General features: G+C 35.9%; 1 protein-coding gene across 2 annotated transcripts in view; it reads right to left on the reverse strand.

The window, feature by feature from the left end:
* Positions 1-1,796: 1,796 nt before the first annotated feature.
* LOC121739197 (LIM/homeobox protein Lhx9-like) overlaps positions 1,797-25,027 on the reverse strand; it is a 52,779-nt gene continuing 29,548 nt past the window's right edge. The window contains exons 6-8 of one of the 2 annotated variants that reach the window (XR_006037410.1): positions 18,112-18,347; positions 17,376-17,777; positions 1,797-1,807 (exon numbers count right to left, since the gene is read on the reverse strand). Coding sequence is in view for 1 of the 2 variants with exons in the window: in XM_042131547.1 (XP_041987481.1) it covers positions 17,547-17,777; positions 18,112-18,347 (467 nt within the window). In the remaining variant the exon portion in view is untranslated. Of the gene's footprint in view, positions 1,808-17,034; positions 17,778-18,111; positions 18,348-25,027 lie in introns of those variants that run through there. The other variant, XM_042131547.1, reaches the window with a different exon arrangement.

Below are 25,027 nucleotides of genomic sequence, written 5' to 3' on the forward strand. Positions count from 1 at the left end.
CGTACAAACCCTGTGTCGAGAAAATTGAATGCCGAAATCACCTACTTCGGAACTTCTGTAATAGGCTAAAAATTTACAAACTGATACGAAATATCCCATCAAAGACACAAATTTGACCCAAAGCGTGATCATGATGAAATTATTAGAAAATTATTAGAAAACTTTGGCCGGGTAATAAAAAGAAGACCCAACACTGCAAGTGCTAACCTAGTAAAAGACATTTTATATTAAAAAAAAATAAGCTTCGTTTCTTCTATCAAACATGGCCAAGAAAATTAAAAACAAGCAATAAGAGATTTAGAATTACAAGAAGGAATTAAAGTAAAGCCTTGCGGGCTATTTATAGATACAGACTTGCCATTTTTAGGAGCAACGCCCGATGGAATTTGCGATGAAAAAACTATTTTAGAAATTAAATGTCCCATCACAGCATATAACACTGGAGTAGACGCTGCTATAACACAACAAAAAGTTACATTTTGGAAAATAGATAAACAGGGCAAATTAAATATAGACAAAAATCACTCCTGGTTTTATAAGGTGCAAGGGCAGCTCCATATTTCAGGTTACGAATATTGCCTTATTATTATTGATAGGCATGTAATGGTCTTCATTTGAGTCACTATCAATTATTATCAATATTAGATTGCAAAGTATGCATAGAAATGTGAATTTTGAATTGAGGCCATCTTGCTTTTCACCTACTAGTTCTATGTCAGTTAAATCACATCCAAGAGGACCATGATGAGAAATTTCTTGCAACCTCTTATAAAAATATGAAACACTTATAATTCTTCTTCCGACATCAGGTTTCTTCTGAGGAAGTGCAGTTTCAACAATAAGCTTTTCAGCATCACATTCAGCCTCCAAACTACATAGTCCAGTGTCATGGGTACTTTTTTCTTCCAGCCTGTAAGTAAGTTTATACTTTGAGACATCGACATTTAACAACAGTTTAAAAACTGGATCACCACAAAATTTCATAAATTAAAATGATTAACTTTTAGATTATTGGGAAATAGGAATTAGGATAAAATTATACAGAACTCAATATTTAAAAAAGCCTTTTGCTCGTTTGCCTTCTAATTTCATTAAAAAGGTATACTAAAAATTTTATTAGGCTAATACGCTGCACTCCGCAGTAGGGGTGGGTCGTTATGTGATTTTTAACCGACGAAACAAGTTGTAACTGTACGACGCGGGCGCCCGGTAACGGTGTGACGTCATATCACAATAATTTCGCCGCGCGGGCCCCATACAATAAACGTGATTTTTTTCTCTATCTCAATAACTGCAACAGGTAGGCACTTGAAATTTTCATCAAGGCCTAAATTATATATGTACTTTAATAATCAATAATAATATTATAATAAAATAAAAAATTAAGGGGGGCTCCTATACAAAAATCACAAATTTTGGCCTATTTTGCACTATAACGGTATGTGTATTCATAAGTGAGTCCGATTAGTAACATAATATAATATTATTATTAATTATTAAAGTACACATATAATTAAGGCCTCGGTGAAAATTTCAAGTGCCTACCTGTTGCCGTTATTGAGATAGAGCAAAAAATCACGTTTATTGTATAGGACCCGCGCGGCAGAATTGTGCTATGACGTCACAAGCGGTCGCGGGACTGTTAGCGGGAATCGATATTTTTTGAAACTTTGAATGCCTATAAAATCAAAACTACAAGGTATTTTTGACTGCAACAAAAACTAGTGTATTTGTATACATACAGGCTTTACTGTGAGAAAATTTCAAGCAATTTGGCATACCTAGTAACATTCTCAATTAAACCTTCCTGCCCAATTATTCCAGCGGGGCTAAAATGGTCGCTTTGTTGAATCATGAGACGAATCATAATATGATTCATTTCTCTAATATCGCAAAATGCAACTCTGCTTGCAATTCATTTTTATATTTTTGCATTTGTCAGTTTTGACAATTCATTTGCTGAATTGATTGAGAGGAATTGCTAAATATCACCATTTTAGCCCCGCAGGGCTTAGGTTTCATTAGGAGAGCCCATTTAACCAAAAAAATGGGTGTTATTTTTTTTTAAATGACAATATTTTATCCCATTTAAAATCGTTGCAGAAAGGTCACTCGCGGCGCGGGGGAATGAAAGGGGGTGACGCCGGGATGAGGCGCGCGCGCGGGCCTATAGCCTATAGCCTTTTTTCAAATCGGACCAGTAGTTCCTGAGATTAGCGCGTTCAAACAAACAAACAAACTCTTCCCAATTATAATATTAGTATTGATATAAACTAATTAATATTTTTGCTAGGTAATCTGCGCGGAACTAGTTGGCTAGTTGGCCGCGCCGCCGGTATGCTCACATACCGGCGGCGCGGCCAACTAGTTCCGCGCGGACTATAGCAAACTCGCTGTCGCTCGCTAGGTCGACCGGTGCAGTGGGCGGCGGGCGCTAGCTGCGACTCCAAACGAAACAACGCGACGATCGCTCGACGGTACTTCATACCACCCAATGCAATAAAAACGTTACAAAAATCACTACTCTACTATATAAATACGACTCGAAACTAGTTATTCGGTTACTGTATGTAGCTAGTTATTGTAACTATAGTGACGTGAAATAACGCTCACCCCTACTCCGCAGTGAAGCCGCACCCTAATAGGGCCGGGGCACAAAAACACGGTCCGGCGCCGTACGACGTCGCGTCGTCGTGCCGTGATTTTGTGTCCCGGCCCTTACGGAGCATGTCCTTGAATAGAGCTGAAAGAATCGCGCAATCGCATCGCGCTCAAATAGTAATAAACTTATTATATCTATATTTACCTAGCCTATCGTAATTGTAAAAATATACTTGCCTTTTTAAAATACTACCCGTCGTTATATTGCGATCGGCATTTGCTACATTTTCCACTGTGTTATTATCTAATTCCATCGTTTTCGGTCGACTGGAAAAAAATTAAATCATAATAATATCATAAAAAGGCTAAAATAGCTTGTAATAGATAAACTGGATCATAAAAAATACAATGAATGAGCCATGCTTTGGCACGAATGGGCCGACTCGACCAGAGAAATACCACGGACTCACAGGAAAGCCGGCGTGAAACAGCCCTTGCGCTGTGTTTCGTAGTCGTGAAAGACGTTTGGTTACAACTTATAATAAGTAGATAAATAAACTTATATTACCTTTCCAACATACTACCTGCCGCTGGATCTGAATTGGAATTTGGTGATTCGTTTGGGTTATCAATAATTGCACTATCCATGGTTTTCCGCCGCCTGAAATAAAAATTTAAATAATAAAGGCCTAAATAAAACTTCAGATTCAAAGCAAAATGAACTTATAGTACCTAATTATAGTACTTGTACTATTATTTATTCTGTGCTAATAGTGATTAAAAAAAACCATAAAAAGTATTACGAAAATTCTCTGAAACTCGATCCATAGACCGATTGAATATTGATTTATCAGAGCGATCCCCGACGCGCGACGCTAAAACTTATTTAGGCTAACGAAATAATCAACTTTATGTGTGGTGATTTTTTAACTTTTTGAACATTTATTTTGGAGTGCAAAACTCCAACATAAATGTTCAGATACAAAGCAAAATTATTATCAGTGATAAAATAAAACATAAAAAACTGTATTACGATTTACGAAAATCCTCTAAGATTCGAACCATAGGCCTATTGGAAATTGATATAATGTTATCACAACGATTGTGATAACATTATTATGTCAATTTCCAAGGTCTATGGTTCGAATCTTAGAGGATTTTCGTAAATCGTAATCAATCGTAATACAGTTTTTTTTATGTTTTATTTGACACAACGATCCTGGCTATCCTAAAACACATTGAGAGTGACGAAATATTTTGATTCGGGGTCGTAATTGTTCGTTTTTTTTTTAATAAAGACGTACGCAACTAGAAAGTAGATAAAATTGAACTTACTTTTACTTCCATCATGTATTTGTGGCTTTCACGAAGCTGTCGCTTTTTTGCTGGACGTCTTTTCTTTTTCTTGTCACCCATTTTTACAGACGCGCAATATAATTTCAAATATTTACAGAATAAACTTAATATACTATAAAACAATGAGAAATACCTATATACAAATTTTAAGAACTAAACGCTTCAATTACACTAAAATCACAATATCGGCAGAGCGAAATCCGTCACACGTCCACATAGCACCGCGCCTCAGCGAACACTGTCGGTTTTCATGCGAGAGAGAGAGATGTGAAATGTTCACTCAGAAGCGTGGATATATTTTTCGTTTGTTAGAGGAAAAATAAATATTGTGGGAAATCTAGATGTCAGAGCCGAAAATCAAATCGGGCAATCTTTGGATTTTTGTAAAAGGTATCAAATAAACAAATTTTTAAAGCATAGATTGTATTATTACTTTAGTTAGAACTGTTTAAAGTTCCCGAAAGATGTGACTTTGGTATTTTTTTTCATCCAGTAGGAGTAAATTATTTTATTATTTAAATCGGACAAGCTTTTCCAAATATAATCAAAAATCACATATATTTTTTTTGTGCCAATCAATGAAATACATACGTCTAGAAAACTGCACAAAGATGTCAAATTGGCAGCTGTCTGCGCCTTTAACCAAAGATTTGATATTTTGCACTGTAGTTATTGTTAAAGTGCAACCCAACCTAACACTGAAAGAATTTTTCAATTCAGACCGGTAGTTCCTGAGATTAGCGCGTTCAAACAAACAAACTCTTTCGCTTTATAATAATATTAGTAATTAGGTAGAATATAATATACAGTTAAAAAAATCCGGCAAACGTTGTTTTGTTTTAAACTTAAACGGTGTGAGAATAACATGCTTGAGCACAGAAATACGTCTGTGTAGTGTGTGCTTTAGCCAACAGCTGCGATTTTTCGGACTTGTCATGTGAATTTGTTTATGTCACGTCAATCCCAAAAAACATACATGTGTACAATTGAGGACTGTACGCTGTTTGGTAACATGAGTCATCTCTGGACTATGTATATAATATAGGTACATACATTATCCGATTTTTTGCTGTTTATTTTGTTAAGGGGGTCAGTGAAAACTGTGCCTGATTTCCTTCGCGCCTTTCCCCGTGGCGGAAAAAGGTTGGGAAACACTGATCTTCTATATATATATAAAAGAAAGTCGTGTTTGTTACAACACTTATAACTAGAGAACGGCTGGACCGATTGCCATGGTTTTTGATTTGTTGGATTTGTTTCCGTCCCGAATAGCAGAATACATCTTAAAAATAATGAAAACTCGATATGTGTAATGAATACTTAATCATTTCAATAGATGCTGATTTGTTTATTACATGTCAAACATTTGTTGTCCAATCCTGTCAAATAGTGTAACAATTATTTTTTTTTTTGGAGCTTATGGCCTGGTTGGTAAGACCTTTAAGCCACAACTTTATTTTTTTCTGAAGTCATCATGTGTGCGTTCAGAAATTTATTTTTTGTCAATGAGTTTCTAAAATACTAGAGTAGCAATGTCTTACAAAAGATTCTCAGAAATGCGTAACCACTTTTTTGTTCAAAAGACAATGTCAAGTCATATATTCGTTATGTCATTATGTATGTGAGATATGCCTGCAGGCATCTTCGAAGTGGCAACGCGTTGCTACCGTAAACTTCCAATCTAGTTACTTTAGTAACATAGAATATCATTGTTTTTTGTAAAATGTCTACAACCTAATGTCTAAAACCAATATTTGTTTGTTTTAGACATTAATTTTCGGAAATTATTTATTAATTATTTAATTTTTAACTCCCGAAAATAATACCTAAGATTTATTCTACAGTAAAAACATAACATCATCGGAAAGGAACGGAATTTAGGGAATAAAAAATTAGTTGGTAAAGGTTATAAGATTAAGGAAAAAAATCTACAGGTTAACAAAAGTGTAAATGTCTTTTTATAGGTTGTCTATGATTTTTCTTGATAAGCTATTCATACGTAGTGGTTATATACTCTTTGAGCTATTGTCTATGTCTCGAAAGTTCAGGCACTGTTATTATATTTGGTGGTTTTATGCGAGTGCACATTTTAATGACAATGCCACGTCCGAAATATATTATTTTGTATCATTGTTTTACGTTCATCAAAGCCTAAATTAGTTCAGCTAAAAAGTAACACGACATTCATTGACTGTTAGGCGGTACGAAGTTCGCCGGGTCAGCTAGTCTAGAATAAGTAAAAGTTTTTCAGTTGTCAGGAACTACCGCTACTACCTCATTATCAATCATTATAATGATCATTGTTCATTAATAATTCTATGCTATCGTTAACCTTAAACAGTATTATTAATAATAAATAACAGTTATCTATCTACGTGTATCTGAATACCCCATGGCCTTCTATTTATACTAAATTAAAAATGCATTTTACACTCTCACTTCCCACGACTCTAGCACGCAACTCAACTAGATAGATGTGGTTTAAAAAACACATGTGGCACTCGCGAACTGCCGCGGTAAAGCTATTGCATAGTATTTTTTATCAACTTATGCAATTATAACTCGCATACGTCTAGTCGCACGCACACAAACACCGTGCCGATCGGAGGCGGTGTTAGGTTTCTCGTTACGGAATTTGTTGATTCAGTCGCCGCGGTCAAAGCCCGCGCTAAAAGCTTCTATTATATCTATTATAATTTAAGCTGACTCCGCAAACGTTGTCTGCCCGGGCCTTTACGTATTCAACGTCTATGGCGTAGTTCCATGCTCATCAGCTCAGCGGTAGGTACCTTCGTCCTCCTACCTTTCTTCTAAATTACTTTTAACTTTTAAGTTTTTACATTACTCAAGCTTAGACTAGGTTCATACAGCACAATTCTGCATTTTTGCAGTATACGTCTAAAGGTACGCGCACAGTTTGTCGGCGCGTGCCGGGGCGCAGCGGGTCTTGCCGGGGCACAGCGGGTCTTGTCGGGCCGTGTCGCATTGACAGAAATCCGCCGAGCAAAAATCTGCGCCGATGCGCCCCGGCACAGTGTGCGATACGCGCATCCGCTTCCATACAAATTGTATGGAGGCGGATTTTTGCGATGCGCCCCGGCACGGCCCGTCTCAGTGTGCTCACTCCTAACATTCATACATCGATAATTGTACTGCAACAAATCGTGCAGTACACTGTACAATCGACATGTGAATGGTTCTATTAATATATCGTATGCGCCACTGTTTATATACTGCAAGAAAACGTGCAGGAAACGTGCAGGCTTTGATAATATATTATAATCAAAGCATGCAGGATTGTTTGCCCCTTAATTTTATAAAAAACATAAATTTTCATGCAAATTTTTATCGAAAGTTTTGTGCATCGATTATTATTATTATTTATAATCCGTTTGGACTGTAATAGAAGACATTACATTAGACGTGCTGATAATAATTATACCTGTCTTACCTAGGATATAAATGAATAGGCGCCTCCGTGGTCCAGTTATCAAGAGTGTGGCTCTTGACTTGGAGGTCGTGGGTTCGATTCCCGCGTTGGAAACATGTTATTTCCAAGTTTGGTTAGGGCAATGCAGGCTGATCACCTGATGACTAGTAAGATGATCCATATGTCGGATGGGCATGTATGAAGTCGGTCCTGCGCCTGATCTCTTGCCAGTCGTGTCGGTCTTCCGGCCCACTGGGTTATGAGAAGGAATAGAGAATGCTCATGTGTACTGCGCACACACTTGGGCACTATAAAATTACTCCTGCGTAACTGGCCTGGTTTCTATGAAACCGGCCACCTGCACCGTCACCGAAACCGGTGTGGGAGTTATTATTATTATAAATGAAAATTAGAACTTCGCATTTTATTAGTTAGGTACGTAATTTACGTAAGTATCTATTATTTTACGCCTATCTTATTTGTTTTAATTACAACATAATAACTTTATTTCGGAGTAATTACAATCAGGTATTGGTCATGTCCATAATTTACTCTATAGCCTCAAAATAATTCGCCATGTTGGAATACAAAAGCACCGACTGAAAATGCGTTGCAAAAACATTAAATTATACGGTGGCCTGACAATTTACATCGGGAGGCCATTGTATACAAAAACCAATAAGGGTACATAATAAATAATGTATAAGGCGTTTACATAACCTGAAAACGCTTCCGGGGCTGGTGCACTTTTTCTCTGTATTCTGGTTTCTAGGGTTCCGTACCCATTAACCAAACCACAGTAGTACCTACATCAGTAACAATATGAGACTTGTTCTCACCACCGCGACCGCAGAAATGCGGAACAACTAAATTATGATGGATTTTGACGACAAAATCAACTTATATTTTCTTTGTCTGTATATGCCGTAGAAAGAGGTTTTCCTTAATAACTATGCTAAGCTTGTAGAGCTCTATGACAATTGACAATCACCAATCTCCCAAGCCACAAAATCTGTACTGTTTGTAAGCCACTGGAAATCAGACGCGTTTTGAGCTAAAGAGGACTTAACTAGGCGGCTGTAGGTTCTAAAAATGTATTAAAAACAACTAGGGCTCCGAAACAAACGTGATTTTAATACGGAACCCTACAACGCGCACAGCGCACTCGACAGCTTATATTAATGAATCAATACGAGATCGGTACATAAATCTTTCATAACCTCGCTCGAATTCGACCGGTCCTTTTAGGTCCATTTTAAACACCACTGCAACTGGTACTCCACTTTTTAGCCTATGTGCTTGTTTATGGGTTGGTGCGTTGACTTTTGGACTGCGGTATACGGTACCATCAACCATGATTATTGAATCTCCTCCGTTTATCCATACGAATATCATAAATGAGAAAGTGTACTCTCTGTCTGTCTGACTGTATGTCTGTATGAGAAAGTGTACTCTCTGTCTGTCTGACTGTATGTCTGGCACCTCTTTCACCGAAAGCGCTGAATCGATTTTGCTGAAATACAGGGTGAGATTTTCTGTAGACAGCTCAACAATCGTAGAATCGGGAATGTCAAATGCCAAACATTAATATTTAAAGCAACTGTTAGTGTAAGTACTTACATACGGTTTTGCTCGATCGAGCAATCACGTAGACCATGGCTCGGGCTTTCGTCCACACATTCAGCATTGCTCGATAGTTTTACTCCAGTTCGAAGGAAATTAGCTACGAATAATAAAAACTAAGGAAGAGACTGTGTCAAAAAATTTGTCAAGCCGGCTCGATTCGAGCCTTCAAACTGGCTCGATGCGAGCCTTCGAGCTGTGAGTTTTGCGGTCCACACGGTGGTTTTTGCACGATTTCGAGTAAAACTATCGAGCAAAACCGTATGTGAGTACTTAGCATAATGTGTCAAATACGGGAGCTGATCATTAAGTAAAAAAGGAGCGTTCAATCGGTCAGTTTTGCGTTCTTTGTGTTTACATAATATAGGGAGCGTTATGACAGCGTCAGAATTGCTTCTGTGCGACTGACCGCGAACGCTTGAACGCGTGACCTCTCCCTGTCTGATAGGTCCCTATTATGTCATATGTATATTATGTATGTCTTCGTAACCTACCTATACTAAATAGGTAACTTGCAAACTTTATGATGCACACAACTTCTTAAAAATAATATGTACCTTAGGCAATAAAGCGGTAAACGCCGGTTACGCCCTTTTTAATGTTATTTGATTTTTTGGCTTCTCTGAATATCGGTCTATCACCCTTATTTTTTTTTAAGTAAGTACTTTGGGTTTAATAAATGACAAAAGCTTTATTGAATGGAAAATTTTCTTACGATTAAAACTGTATTCTTGCATTACTCTATAAAACATAACTAAAAAATCCGGTGGAGATACGATACAGCTAAGCTTTCGTTGTAAGATTCCCCAGAATGCTGGTACGCTCGAAATCTAAAGCGATTCGTAAATCTCAACCAGTTTGGTGTTTTTATATAAAGTCAATAAACAATGTTGCAATTAAAACAATATAGCTCTTAATAGTTGTATTATACATTTTTTCAATTATTTCTATAATTTTTTACACTAAGTATTACAATTATTTTGATATAATATAGTTAAATTGGAAAAAAAAAATACTTTCATAAGACAATTCAACCTCTTGTTTTGGTCCACTGTACTCTGCACTATAAACAAATTAGCTTATTTTGTCTCTCCTGAACAAAACGATTTTTGATTTTGACAAACTATATTGCCCGGGGCCAGCGAAATGTTAGCTTAGGCCCCAATTTCACCAACGTCTGTTAGTGTTAACAGCTTGTTAAAATGTAATGTCTTCTCTTTCATTCATATGAAAATCGAAAGAGGTAACGTGATACTAATTCCGGCGTTAACTTTAACAGTCGTTGGTGAAATTGGGGCTAAGTATAATTAAATAGCAGTATTTAATACTAAAATATATATCGCGCGTGAACACGAAATCCTTGGAAGCAAACGTTTAGTTACAAAACCGCCATAAGGGTGAAATTTTAAAATAAAGATTTAAAAAAAATTGCATCCAAGTCTAACCTACCTGATCTGTATTTACTTAAATTATATTCAAATGTTCCAAAAAATTAGATTAATTAAAATTTGTATAAAATTCTTAGCAATAATAAATAGTCTAGTATATTATCATAATTAGTCAACACCTGTTATACAAAGCTATTAAAAATATCACTATTTTTAGAATTTTGGATTTTAACTTAGCAGGTGTGCTGTGGTATTTTTAGCCAAAACATTTTAATGTTATGTGAAAATCTTGCTCGATATACGAAATTCCACATAGGAAAGTTAGCTCTTAGTTGTCTTATAATACTAGCTGTTGCCCGGGACTTCGTCCGCATGAACTTCAGTTTATAGCGCGCGATGACAACAAAATTTGTGTCAAAAGCTTTTATAAAAAAACCCTGGTACCCCTTAAATCAAAACAGCTGCAGCTGTGCAGTGTGCGCATAATATTTCATTTAATAAACTTTATATTTTATAGCAAATTTTAAAGCTTATTTAGCCCCCTCATTACACAACTTTACTTATAAACTATTTAATATTTATCATTGATAGGTTTAAGGTTACGTCATTGCATAGATAAAGGACTGAGTTATTTAATAATGTTAAATAGAAATAACCTCAGAAAAGGACCATGAATAAAAATCGAATAAATCGAATCTATAATGAAAGATGATACCACCTTTTATAGAAAGAAGTTTGAGCAAGAGTCAGCGCGATGTAGGAGACGCACGGCGCCATCTATTATGAATTTTTGGAACTCACTTAATTTGAACAAATTTACGCATTTTCACCCCCTTACAACCCTTTTTTCCAGTAAAAAAGTAGCCTATTTGCTTTCTCAGGCTTTAGACTATCTGTATACATAATTTCATTATAATCAGTTCGGTAGTTTTGGCGTGAAAGCGAGACAGACAGACAGAGATACTTTCGCATTTATAATATTAGTATAGATTATAATGGGTTAATCTACTATGATGGGTTCCCGAGAAAAAAGGTAAATTAAAAAATACGTGTGGCACTCGGGGACTGCCGCGGTAAAGTATATAGCGTAGCATTTTTTATCAACTTACGTTTATAATTATTACATTTATAATTATTGTTTACTTATTTTAATTGTGAACGTGAAGTATTTTTTTCTTTCGCTTACAAGACACAAGCGCGCACACAAACACCGTGCCGAAATCTGCCAAACTGAATCGACGTTAGACGATGCACGACAACGCCGCACCGCTGTGCTGATCGGAGTGTTAGATTTATTTGCGTTACGGAATTTCTTGATTCAGTCGCCGCGATAAAAGCTATGCAATGGCTTAATATAATATTTCCACAGGCGAACATAGAACTTCCTTTTTTGGAAGATAGTAAAAAGGCTGGAAAATGCTCTAACATTAGTAGATGCCTAGAACCTATTCTATTTTCGAACAACCGAAAACCCAACGTAAAATTTTTAAGATGAAATCGTTCCATCAAAGGTCCACAGTAGCTAAAGAATTCATTAAAATATTGACATTTCGTAATAAATCCAGCCGAGATATTTTAACAAGGCTCGTCTAGTTAGATATCTCTGTTCAGATATTTTAATAAGGTCCCCAACGATTTCGCAACTCCCAAGGGATATTATGATCAAATCAGAAGCAATATTATTGAAAAATAAATATTGTTTGCTTTTCTTAGACCAGCTATACTCAACCTGCGACCCGCGGGCCACATGCGGCAGTTATCAGTGGCCTGCGTGAAGAGCATTTTAAAATTCACGTCCACAGGCAAAATAAAGCAAAGTAGTCGTGAAAGTCGCGAAAAATGTTGCACGCTAATCGCAAAGTTTAAGGAACGTCTGTTTTAATCCTAAAATGTTTTGGTTGCGGCCCGCGACACTAACAAACTCAAACGTGGTTGTGGCCCGTATAAAAAATGTTGAGTACTTAGATTATAGTATATATTAGAGCCTTACGGTCGTATGAATAAAAACTTAGCGAAGGTTTACAACAGCTTTATAAGCCTGTTGTAAAATTTAATATGAATAAAGGTTCTCTAACAGTGCTCTAACACCTTTTTAAGGTGACAGCTGTCAAAAAATAGCGCGCCTGTTTTAAACCTATTTTAAGAACATTTTAAGCATAATCGATATGAATAAACGTTTGCTAACAGTTGTTTAGGCGCGAAACGTCAAATAGGAGTTCGCAAACTTTAGTGAAGCCTCGGACCTACTTTAAGACCATTTTAAGAGACTGAAAATGGACGCAATATCGAGTATTATCGCGATTTCTGACATTATTGCAATTTCAAGAATCAGTAAGGGTCTCTACAGACGGACCGCATTTCAACTGCAATCCAACCGCAAATTGCAGTTCAAGTGCAGTTTAAATCCAGTTGACACGATTACGGGTCTACACAGACGGATCGCGTTTCAACTGCAATCCAACCGCAAATTGCAGTTCAAGTGCAGTTTGAATGCAGTTGACACGATTGCAATTCGACTGCAATAGAACTGCAAACCATACAGTTTACACGACTGCACGCCAACTGCAACTGAACTGCAATCCGACTGCGCGTTTAGTTTGCAGTTCTATTGCAGTCGTATTGCAGTCGTGTCAACTGCATTCAAACTGCACTTGAACTGCAATTTGCGGTTGGATTGCAGTTGAAATGCGGTCCATCTGTGTAGACCTTACAATAGAACTGCAAACCAAACGCGCAGTTGGATTGCAGTTCAGTTGCAGACTTACAGTTGGCGTGCAGTCGTGTGAACTGCATACTGACTGCATCTAAACTGCACCATCCTACCCGCCCGCACGGTCCACTCTCCAGCAGTGCAGTTTGGATGCAGTCGGTATGCAGTTCACACGACTGCACGCCAACTGCAAATGAACTGCAATCCAACTGCGCGTTTGGTTTGCAGTTCTATTGCAGTCGTGTCAACTGCATTCAAACTGCACTTGAACTGCAATTTGCGGTTGGATTGCAGTTGAAATGCGGTCCGTCTGTATAGACCCTTAGATACATTGTGTTAAATGCACTAATTGTAGGCCTCAAAAGTAAAACAGAATAAAATAGTATTTTTAGTTATCTTCTCCTTCTTTTCATTATTCTTCTTCTTCTTTTATTATGGCGGCCTTAGTGAGTTGCCAATGTCAAAGTCTACTTTGCTCTATGATTTATAAAATCCATAAAGTACATTTATTTTTTCTTTACTCTTTATTTTTGACACATTGAATACAATTTTTAATCTGTGGAATACAATAAATTGACACACTGCCAACATTACCAAAGAAAATTCTTATAAAACGTCATCTAAAGGTATTTTACTTAGCGAAGGCTTAGCAAGCGTTTATTCATATGGAGTGTTATAAGACGGTTTTTAACTTTAGTGAACATTTTAGTTAGAAAGCTGTTAAAACGTTCACTAAGATTTTTTTATTCATACCACCGTTAGATTATATATTGCGTCTTTGCATGGGGTAGAAGGTTGCTTTAGCTTTTTAGAGCCCTTCCACACAACGTTTTGTACGCTCTTATACAAACGCAAATTGAACCGTCAGCAAACGGAAGGAAGCCGACACGTTTTTTTTACCTGCCAAAACGCAATGAAAACGCTCTTAAGACGAGCGCATCAGAAACGCGCGTCGTCAGTGCGCAAAAAATACGTCGTGTATGCCCTTAGGGCAGTGGTTGAGCCGTCGCCAAGACTAGGTGAAAACCGATTTTATTTTTATTTAGGTTCGGATGAAATTGTCCTTAATTTCGTATTGTAAGTGAACTTATTGCATGTTTGTGTGGTGTGGACTCAGGGATAGAAAACATCTGAACAAGTAGCAATACATTTTGTGAAAACTAATGGTAAAGGTAGATTAATATACCTTTCAAATTTAAAGGTCAGATACACTAAGACGACGACGACATCTCTTATCATTACAAAGTTCAATTTAATTTATCATTTAATTTATTATCAGGAACTGGAAAAAACATACTTGAAAGAAATAATTGTATTTTAAAAAGATATAACCGACTTCAAAATTGAGATTTAAAGGTCTGTATCTCCAAAACTACTGAACCGATTTTGATTAAACTTACACTATTCTCTAAGTTGAACAATACCTAGTACAACAAAAAAAGAATTACTGAAATCGGAATGCTAGTTCCAGAGATATGCGAACACAAACATAAAAACATACATACATACATACACTTTTGAAATTTGGCACATTTGTTCAGACGCTGATAATGAATAATATAATATACGAAAATTGGGCAGTTCTGGAAATATCACATACATACGCCTCGAATTGATAACCTCATTTTTTTAAGTCGGTTAAAATACCGGGGGAGGACAAATAATACTACAGAATATTGTAATATCAATATATTAATTTGTTTTATGTATAAATATTATGTTACTAAAGATAGTTCGTATGTCTACTCACATTGTTATAATGTTCTTAGTTAGTTCTTAATGAGAGCCTATAATTTACGTCTGGCGTCTTTAAGGGTGAAGCCAAACGAGCGTAATTTGTGAGTTGTGATTTGAGAGTCGCAGAATTTCGGCTGGCAGAAATTCTGCTGCATTCAGTTTCATACAAAAGTCCTGTTTGATTCACACGAGCGTAATTTTGTGAGTCAAGATTTGTATGAAAAGATATTTACGCGACCGAAATTCAGCGACTCACAACTCACAAATTACCTACGCTCGTTTGGCTTAACCCTAACAGATAATAACATACGGGTGTTTTATACCATTTTGACCAAAACTTGGTACAACTAATATATATTTTGTGCCAAAACTCGGGAATGAGGCTCGATTTATGTGCGACCGCCCGAACGCGCGGCTTAGCGGCTAAAATTTTAAATCGTTACGTACATTATAGGTATTACATATTTTGCTTGTGATCTCGATTCTCGCGGTGTAGCCGCCAAACGCCGCGTTCGAATCGGCCACCGCCGCAAATAAATCTCGCCTGGGAATTAAAAGTCCCTATAGATAAATGTATTAATCAGATGTTGGACCTGCGTTATTTGTTTGGGTGTGGGTATTATGTCGGCTGGGTTTGACATAACAGCTATTTGATCGATGGAATTTCCATCGACTGCATCTTAATCAAAACAAGTGCTATCAGAAAAAAAGATAATTAATATAAAATACAAATGTGGATCTCGTTGTTGCATTTTAAGGCCTAACCTATTAAGTTTAATTAATTTAATACGCATTATATTTTTACAAGTACAGATACTTAATAATAATAATAATAATAATAAATAACATCTACTCTACTTATTTACAATGTGCTTACCTTCTAAATAGTTTATCTATTGCAATGTGTGCAATTTTATTTACTGGGGACATAGTATTTCCATGTTTCGATTGACACTTCGAAGTTCGACTTCGAGCGCAGGCTGTGTCACTCACATGTCCGAGAGCCTGCGATCATTCATCATTCGAAGCATAAAAAATATGAGGCTGGAGCCCAATTCCTGTTTTTCAAATGTTAGGTTAGATTCGATGAACGAGAATTAGTGTCATAGAACATTTATTATATTATATCTTCATCTACATAAAAGTTAATACTATTGCAATTGTATTGTAGATTGTATTACTTTAATGCCGCGGCCGCAGATGCGTTTATCGTCACGAAGCCGAAGCTTCGTGCTATGAGACGATACCATTGGACGATACACGCAGATTTATTACGTACGATATGAACAACTTTTTCTATGAGAACAATGGAACTCAAAAAAATGCGTCTTCATACCCATACAAATTGCCGATCCGGGCATCCGTATGGGTATGAAGACGGCATTTTTTTTTTTGAGTTCCCAGCACTGTTTTCATAGAAAAAGTTGTTCATTTGAACGGTCTCATTTGATGGTTTCAAGGATAACGGTGTTGACACAAACACACTGTATATTCATAACATTGAGTCGAATTATTCCAAGATTTGTCTACGTCTGAACTTCACCTTATTTATACAATAAAATTTATTTCGACAATACTTAAAAAGGTAGATGCCATTAAAATATTTTATTGTGACCTAACAATTACGTACAATTTTGAAGTCAGTTTTATCTTTTTAAAATACTATTATTTGTATGTTATGCTTGACTAGTATCACTGTATTTACATACATTATTACAGGAATTAAGGGGTCTATCACTCTATTTCTAATCTAAAACTGTAACAACATGGCTTTCTTACGATATTTAATGGTAACTGAACCTAATTTAGATCCTATTGCTATAACTATGTTCTGCTTAGGCCTTAGGATAGTATTTTAATTCAGTATGCAACTCCTAATGCTAACAAGTTTAAATGGTAATTAATGAAATAGTAATTAATATTTAACATTTAATAATATAATATTTACAAAACGTAATATAAATAATATAAAATAAAATTATTAAAAGGAACAAAAATAACTTATTTTATGGAATGTATTGAAGAACAACATGCGCCTCGCGAATTTATTCATTTAATTTTTTCATCATCAGTGCAGATTCTCTCTAAAGATTATAAATTATAAGCAAAAAACTTAAAAAAAAGCTTTTATTAATTTAAATGATTACTCTAAAAAGAAGAAAATAAATTTCTCCTGAAAATTCTAACAATTAAGTTATAACCTCAATATCGCGCTGTTTAAATTCGCAGTGCGGACAGGCCCCTAGGGACATATTGACCACGAAATTCTGACTGGTACAAATTTTTTATAAGTACTTAACTTAATTTTATTTGTTACAACTTTTAATGCCTGTTCGCACTGCAAATTTTAACCGCGTAAATTTTTTTTGCGTTTTTGTAACACATTGAATCTTATGAGAGTATCCGCACTGCAGATGAGAAAAAATATATGAATAAATTCGCGCGAATAAAACCCTCGCGGTTAAAATTCGCAGTGCGGACAGTCCCTTAAGTCGCTAGAGATCAGAATAATTGTTTAAAACAAATATACTAACTAAATCATTAACAAAAATAATACGCCTGTCCGTTACTGCTGTAAAAGTGTCATACCATTCCTTTCATACAAAGGTACAAAGAAAGACATAGATATAATATTATAACTCTCGATTGGCGCAAGAGAAAGAGAAAATTAAATCTCCTGCAATTCTACTTCGTCCGTTTGTCAGTACATTTCGTTGAAGGTCATTGGATGGGGGGTGTGGACCCTCAGATCCTCTATCGGCTGGAGCGTGTCTGACATCATGATAGAGGGTCCCACGCTGGGAGGTGGACCACCAGGCACCAGGCTACCGTTGGTGGTGTGGTTTCCGTTCGGCGTGAGTGGTCCGTGCTGTCCTGACTCCTGTCGCATTATGTTGCGTCGCCATTTTGCTCGAGCGTTTTGGAACCAAACCTAAGAAGGTAACTTGTTTTAGTAACTTCTAAATATTTGTAAATTTTAGGTAAGCCTAAATCAGCTTGCAATGCAGAAACAGCTCAGTAAAAAGCAGCTGTTTTTACTAAGCTGCTTCGTCTGCTTTGATTGTCTAACTTGCAAACCGTTTAATTTGAAACTTTCTGTTTGGCTTGTTAAACTGCTGTCTAAACCTGCCTAGATAATTAACATCCGTAATTCCTGACAACGAAATTCGATAGTTATAGAGGGCTTGATGAAAAGCTTGAAAAATCTAGACCACTAAAAAAAAATGAACCAAATTACAGAATATATAAAAAGATGTATAACGAACCTGCAACACCCGTTTCGAAAGACCCGTCTTCTGTGCCAGTTGCTTAAGGTCTTTTGCATCTGGATTTTGGTTGATGGCGAAGTAGGACTTCATGGTCCTCAGCTGATGGTGCTTGAAGCTGGTCCTCATTCTCTTGGTGCGCTGAGTGTGAGAAGACACGCTGCCAGGAGACGCCACAGAAGAGTCATAGGCCAGAGACTCCATTGAAGAAGATAGATCACCCCGGTGAAGAATCTCTGAAACAAACCATTTTAAATTCCACGACCTAAAAACTTTGCGGTAGCACACAATAAATTTGATTGTTACAATGACACTGCAGTTCGTAAAGGCGGCATAAACAATGTTAAATTCGCAGTTACGCATACGCAAGCGTATCGAGACAGCCGTAACATAGGCAGAGTATAATCCTAAAAATATCACCAGATATCATCGAATTAGTTTTTACGTCAACCGCAGGCGGAACATCGCAATCAGTTCGGCAAGATCTTACCATTTCCTCTCGACGCTCACTCGGATGTGGCTACAGTTTTTGCACCTAATTTTTAGATTATTCAACTAGAAACGCAAATAGAGGTTGCTATCGCGTAGCTTTCGTACATTTCGATGTACCGTGAGTCGTGACTTTTACTGACAGTTAAATGTGACGAACGTGACGAAACTCTTTGAAGATCAAAAAAGGCGACGCAAAACGCTTTCGTCTTTGTTCGAGATGAGATGCAATAATTAGTTGGCAAAAATTTCACTAGAATGCTTAATAGCTAGTTTAGTTTTTAGGCCAAACCATAAAGTTAATATACCTAGCGGTTTTCTTTATGGGCCAAACCTTAAAAATTGGAAGCATTCTTCATTTTTTGGATGACAAAAAGATCGGCAGAGAACTAAACAAATCTACGTCATTTTTCTAGATTTTTTCTTTAAGTATATAAATGTGACCTTTTAACTTATTAATTACTTTAATATTAAGCAGAAGGCTACGTAGTATCGCATATCATCAGAAATATAAACTATAACGAGTAATAATTTAAGAAATAACATAAACGGCGGAAACAGTTTTACCAAAACATTAAACAACCCAAACAGTGGGGGTCTTACGGAAGCATTACAATTCTAAACGCCCTCCATAAACATTAAATAAAAACTTAACTTGATTAAAAATAATAAATTAGACGTCATTAGTTATCGAATTATTTTACAAACGTATAGAATCACAATTAATGATTTCTATTTAATGAATTAAATAATTGGAATAAAAGACGATTGTGGAAGCCTGAAGATCGTGAGTCTCATTAGATGAAACAAGCAAAAAGTTAGACGCAGTTCCGTCTGTGTTTTCCTCTAATCATTTTAATTACGATATAATAGAAAACAGAAAAAAGTTGCTAGGACTTCAAGGTATCTGTTTTCTGTTGTCTATGATACTTTGAGAAATGTCTATCTTTGAAGGTATCATTATCTCGACAGTTATACCTGGATTTTCTAATTTTTTCTTAGCATTTTTCTCTTATACCTAGAGTAAATTATTATCTCTATGCCACATTTTTACCATATCTGATTTTTTTTATCTCTGAGGCTTAAGGTGCTCCCTCATCCGGAGCATTCGCTTGTAATATAACCTTACAAAGTCGAGCATTACATCAGTGAGGGAGGAGAGCCGATCATTACAATGCGCACCTTGTAATGATACAGTGTGTAATACCTTAAAAAAACTTGTAACATCAACTAGCTCTGAAATGCTCAAAGTCGAATGTTACATTACACGTGAATGCTCGCAGTGAGGAAGCACCTTTACGGGAATTTACTTATCTCAAAAGTCAAAACAGACGTTCGAGTTATTTTTGAAATTTAAGAAATCGAAAAATGATAAAGTATACCTATCCATCAAGAACAGAAAAGTTTATATCTGATTTTTTAATTAAACGAATGAATGGCACACGATACCAATTTGCAATTGTTTCATCCGATTTCGAATTTTCAGATTCATTTCACATCACTTTTTTGTTATGAAAGTTATAATTAACATGTTTATTTTCAACAATGAATAAAATGTATCATGTTGAAATCGTAAACAAAATATTAATTATAAAATAATATTAACATCTTGCTTTTTATCAGCACCTAAAGTCTATTCTATTCATATATGATATAAAGGATATTACAGCTCACGTTTTGGGGTTCAACGCAGATCATTAGTAGACCCAAAAACTCGATAATTTCGCATATTTAGACAACTTCAAAGATAATTTGGCCCTCAAAGGCTTCCGACATGTGGCAGGCCCTTCGCTGCCGGCAGGAATGTCTTATCTGTCCACAGCATCTGTCTAATACAGCCGTTATGAATGAAGTAATAAATAAGTCGGGCCCCGATAACAGCACGCTCTAAATTTAAGGCTTTATAACTTAGGAGTTTTTAATTAAGTGTTTTGTCGCCTGGGTGATCTAAAATAACAATGTACGAACTACGAAGTAGTGTTGACTGCTTTTTTTTTAATAACATACTAAAGATTTTGGTAGCTTGGAGGTAACAAATACTACGGAATCAAACTTAATAAAAGTTTTCATGTATTTGAAGCTTAAAATTTTCTCTCCAAGAACCTTAGGGTGAGGCCAAACGAGCGTAATTTGTGAGTTGTGAGTCGCAGAATTTCGGCTGGCAGAAATTCTGCTGCATTCAGTTTCATACAAAAGTCCTGTTTGATACACACCAGCGTAATTTTGTGAGTCATGGTTTGTATGAAGAAATATTTACGCGACCGAAATTCTGCGACTCACAACTCACAAATTACGCACGTTTGGCTTCACCCTGATGAGGAATGGGATGCGAGGAGGAAGGGGAAGCTTGTAATAAGGTACCCATCGCCCCGACTCTAAAATCTTAAAGCAACATAATTATTGCAGATTCGTTCTTTGTTCAAACCATCCCGTTTATACAAGTCGGTATTCTCAACTAAAGCTAACTATAAGTTACCTCTCCGTGAACTTCAAAATAATGCTCAGGATAAATGAATCCAATTCTAATCAAATATTGTTAAATAAATCAGCCGGTTAAGTTATAGGTCTGATAACATTTTGGGCTATTAGGTTTTTTTGAGCAGGTGCAATTTTTACCATTTAGGTAACTTTTTTTTCATCTATGAGTTAAAACGGTTTCTTTTGTTTATAATACAATCAATTTCGGAATGCTATTAGATCCCTTATCGGAGATTAGGCGTTTAATATCATTTAACATGTCAAATTATACTTAAATGGTACTGATTATTGTTTATCACGTCTTTCCCTCCAGTTATTAAAGGTTCCTTGCTGGTGTTTCCTCGAAATTTATTGTTTTTGAGTTCGGTTCGATTGCAGATATTAACATTATTATGAATATAAATGTATGTCTGTCTTTCAATAAACCAATTACTACTACTGTAGGTATATCTAGTAACCTATATGCGTTAAAAATTAAAATAGTAAGCAAACATACGGTAGATAGATAATTAATTACCCAATAATATTCAAAGTTAATAAAACTACTTACTATCACATTATTTTATTTAATTAATAAATAATAACACAGTTAAGTCATACATATTAATACCTATTATTATGTAGTTTACTTTAAATTGATTCACGACTTAATTTCATGCGAACAGGTAATAATAATTAATTGTATTTAATTGAAAATGCGTATTTAACAATGACATAAAAATATTTCATTGTTCATACAGAACACTAATTGAGAGTTGTAAAGAGGTTCTTATACGAATAAAAATGCACTTTAAATAACAGAAACCTGTAGTAAGTCTTGAACAACATTCTTTTTGGGATTAAGGGTTTGTCTGTAGAAAAAGTATAAATTAAAGTGATTGCGTTTTGTAGCCTGTAATAACCTGTAAAGAAATACCTGAACGTTCAGGTTTTCCGATGAAAACTTATGACGGAAGCTCTTTAGCTTTACTAAACAACACGGTCTCGATTCTGTTATAATCGAAACTAATACTACTAATAATAAATCGGCATTCTCGAAATACGATACGAGAATCTTAGTAAATCCCATTGTGAGGAAAAACTCTTACTTTAATATAGACATGTAATTATTAGTATATTTAATAAATGGAGATTTTGGCATAAACTTAAAAAATCAATTAAAGTATACATTATATTAAAGTTAAGTAATCATTTAGTGCTACAGATTAAGTATGAGTCCCCGGAAGTATGATTCCACCGTAGTTTTTCGCCCAAGCATTCTATTTTTTCATAGGAGAAAGTACTTAATAATTAGAACAGTAGAGACGCGTCGCTTCGACTCTGCCCCCAGTGTGAGTTGACCCTGAAGTTGGTACTACTAATATATTATATCCTGTGTCTGAAGTATGATCGATGCTCGAAAACAGTTAATTAAGACTAAAGTAGGCATTAAAATAGTTGAGATTCCAAAATTTATTAATTACCGACGAATTTCCATTTGAAAGAGCTTATGCATGTTTGGGCCGTGGCGCGGAACCGACAGACTGATTGCAAGCTATAGACCTATTAAAATTAATAACCTTAAAAAACAATTAATGGACGTGGTTCTTTGAATGACAGACGCTTATCAAATTATACATCTCTTGTTGAGCAATAGATAATACAACTAGGTGTAAGGTTTTTCTTTAAAATTGTAACACTTGCTTTGTGGCTCGAACTTTAAGCACAAAATTTAATTAAACTCGTTACGAATTTACTACCAGTCATTGAAATTTACGCCTGTTGAAATGTCTAGAACCTAATTCAGATTCCCACAAAAAATACGTATTAAGCCCGGATGGCACCCGGCTCGGGTGCCATCGAAATTCTCATACATACGTAATACCAAAATCATTTTCTCATACAAAAATATTTAACATGTTTGAGTTACTTTTCAGCTTAAAATAGTAATTACCTAGGTTCCTGCGTAAAAATTTACTACAAAATATTTAAACACTAAAAAATATTTTTTAACGTTTTGTAGTAAATTTACTATTTATTTAAATATTTTTTAGTATTGAAATATTTAGTAGTAAATTTTTACGCAAGAACCTAGGTAATTACTATTTTAAGCTGAAAAATTACTCAAACATGTTAAATATTTTCGTATGAGAAAATGATTTTGGTATTACGTATGTATGAGAATTTCGATGGTACCCGGCCTCTTAAGTTACGAACGCAGTCATGTTCTCTAGATAATTTAGATTTTAGAACAAGACTGCATTCATAACTCAACAACATTTTTTGTGGGTTAATACATAGTTAATACGCAAATGCTTAACAGCGACCTTATCTATTTTCTATGTTCTATCTCGGAGTTTCTGTTAGATTCAAGATGATGTTATCAAAGGTCCTCTAAGGATAAAAAACTGTTACACGAAGCACTACTGCTTCTAAGCTGCGAGGCCACATCTCTACTTGCGGTGCGCCGTCACTGCGTCGACGCTGATATTTCGCGTACATTTTATTATACTGTATGAAATCACAAAACACTGTACCGCAGATGCAGCCACAAAACTGCGTTGCGGTGTCGTATCACAAAAACAACCATTGCAAAGGAATGGAAATTTCTTCGAATGCGCAACTCATTGCCACAAAACTGCGCTCTTTAATCTCATTCGAAGGGCCAAACCACAACAATGCGTTGCGGCGTCACATATTAAAAATCTACAGCTTTGCAAAATAGTTGTGGCTTGGCCGTGAGGTAACAACTACTACGGTGCGCTACAGTGTACTGCGGGGGCATATACCTACATAAATGTCTCTACCTCAATCTCATTTCAAAACGTAAATGTAAGAAACACGATTACTAACATTTTGGAACATAACTACGGCCATTTTTTTCCTTATAATTTGAACTAACTTTGTGACTTATCTACTCCTGGCTAGTATATCTGGCTCACGGAACTATTTTACCTCCGTGATCTGGCTACACATAAAATGCAGTTTTTTTTTTTATTAAAAATCATTTTTCTGCCCCTAAAGCCTCCATTTATGCAAAAATCTGCATTTTTACTGTTATCGTGTCTCACTCACGTCTTCATTTGTGACGCAACGCACCGCAGCGACCATGGCTTCGCTGTAAATAGCGGTACCTCTTACGTTGCACCCCGTGGGCTGAACAGTCGATGCACAGAGATAAGACACGGAGTGGCACGCTCAAGGGCGCTAGTTCTCGTTATCGATGTCACGCGCGACTCGAGTACCAATATTGTGTCAACACGTGAGCAGACTTTGTAGCTTCCCGAAATATAAAAAAATACTTGAATGAGCCATTAGAGCAGGGGTCACCAAATGGCGGACCGCGGTCCGCATCCGGACCGCCGACCCATTGTATGCGGACCGAGCATTTTCGAAGGTGAACTTCGTTAATAATAAATGTCGGTCTTGACTGTAGATGAACATCACCAGGATTTAATGTCAATAGCTTGCACCAATTTCACTCCAAACAAAATTGTCACTTTTCTCATTGATATTAGGTAAATTTGTAATTTCCGTAAAATAAAAAAATAAACCTTTGTAATTTCCGTAATTACTTTTGTTTCATAAATATTTTTTTTATTATAAAATGTGCGGACCGCGAAGGTCATTTCTTTTCTTAAAATGGACCCCGAGCGAAACTAATTGGTGACCCCTGCATTAGAGAGTCAAGAAATTGATTTATAGTCGGCGTGATCCCAAGCAGCACAAGTATATCTAGTGAAGCACTATTAGTTATTTTATAGAATTAAACTTGGTATTCTTACATAAGAGTCAATAATCACCGAATATATCCTGAAGATATCCTATATACCGAGAGAAAAATGGGCACCTATCTATACTATAATGACAAGAGCAGCATAAGAATTCATCATAAGATAACGATAAGAGCAATTCATATTTATCTATAGGGAATATCTACAAAACTATTATAAGAACATAATAAGAGGCA

The sequence above is a fragment of the Aricia agestis genome, chromosome Z (genome assembly GCF_905147365.1).
Source record: "Aricia agestis chromosome Z, ilAriAges1.1, whole genome shotgun sequence".
NCBI lineage: Eukaryota > Metazoa > Arthropoda > Insecta > Lepidoptera > Lycaenidae > Aricia > Aricia agestis.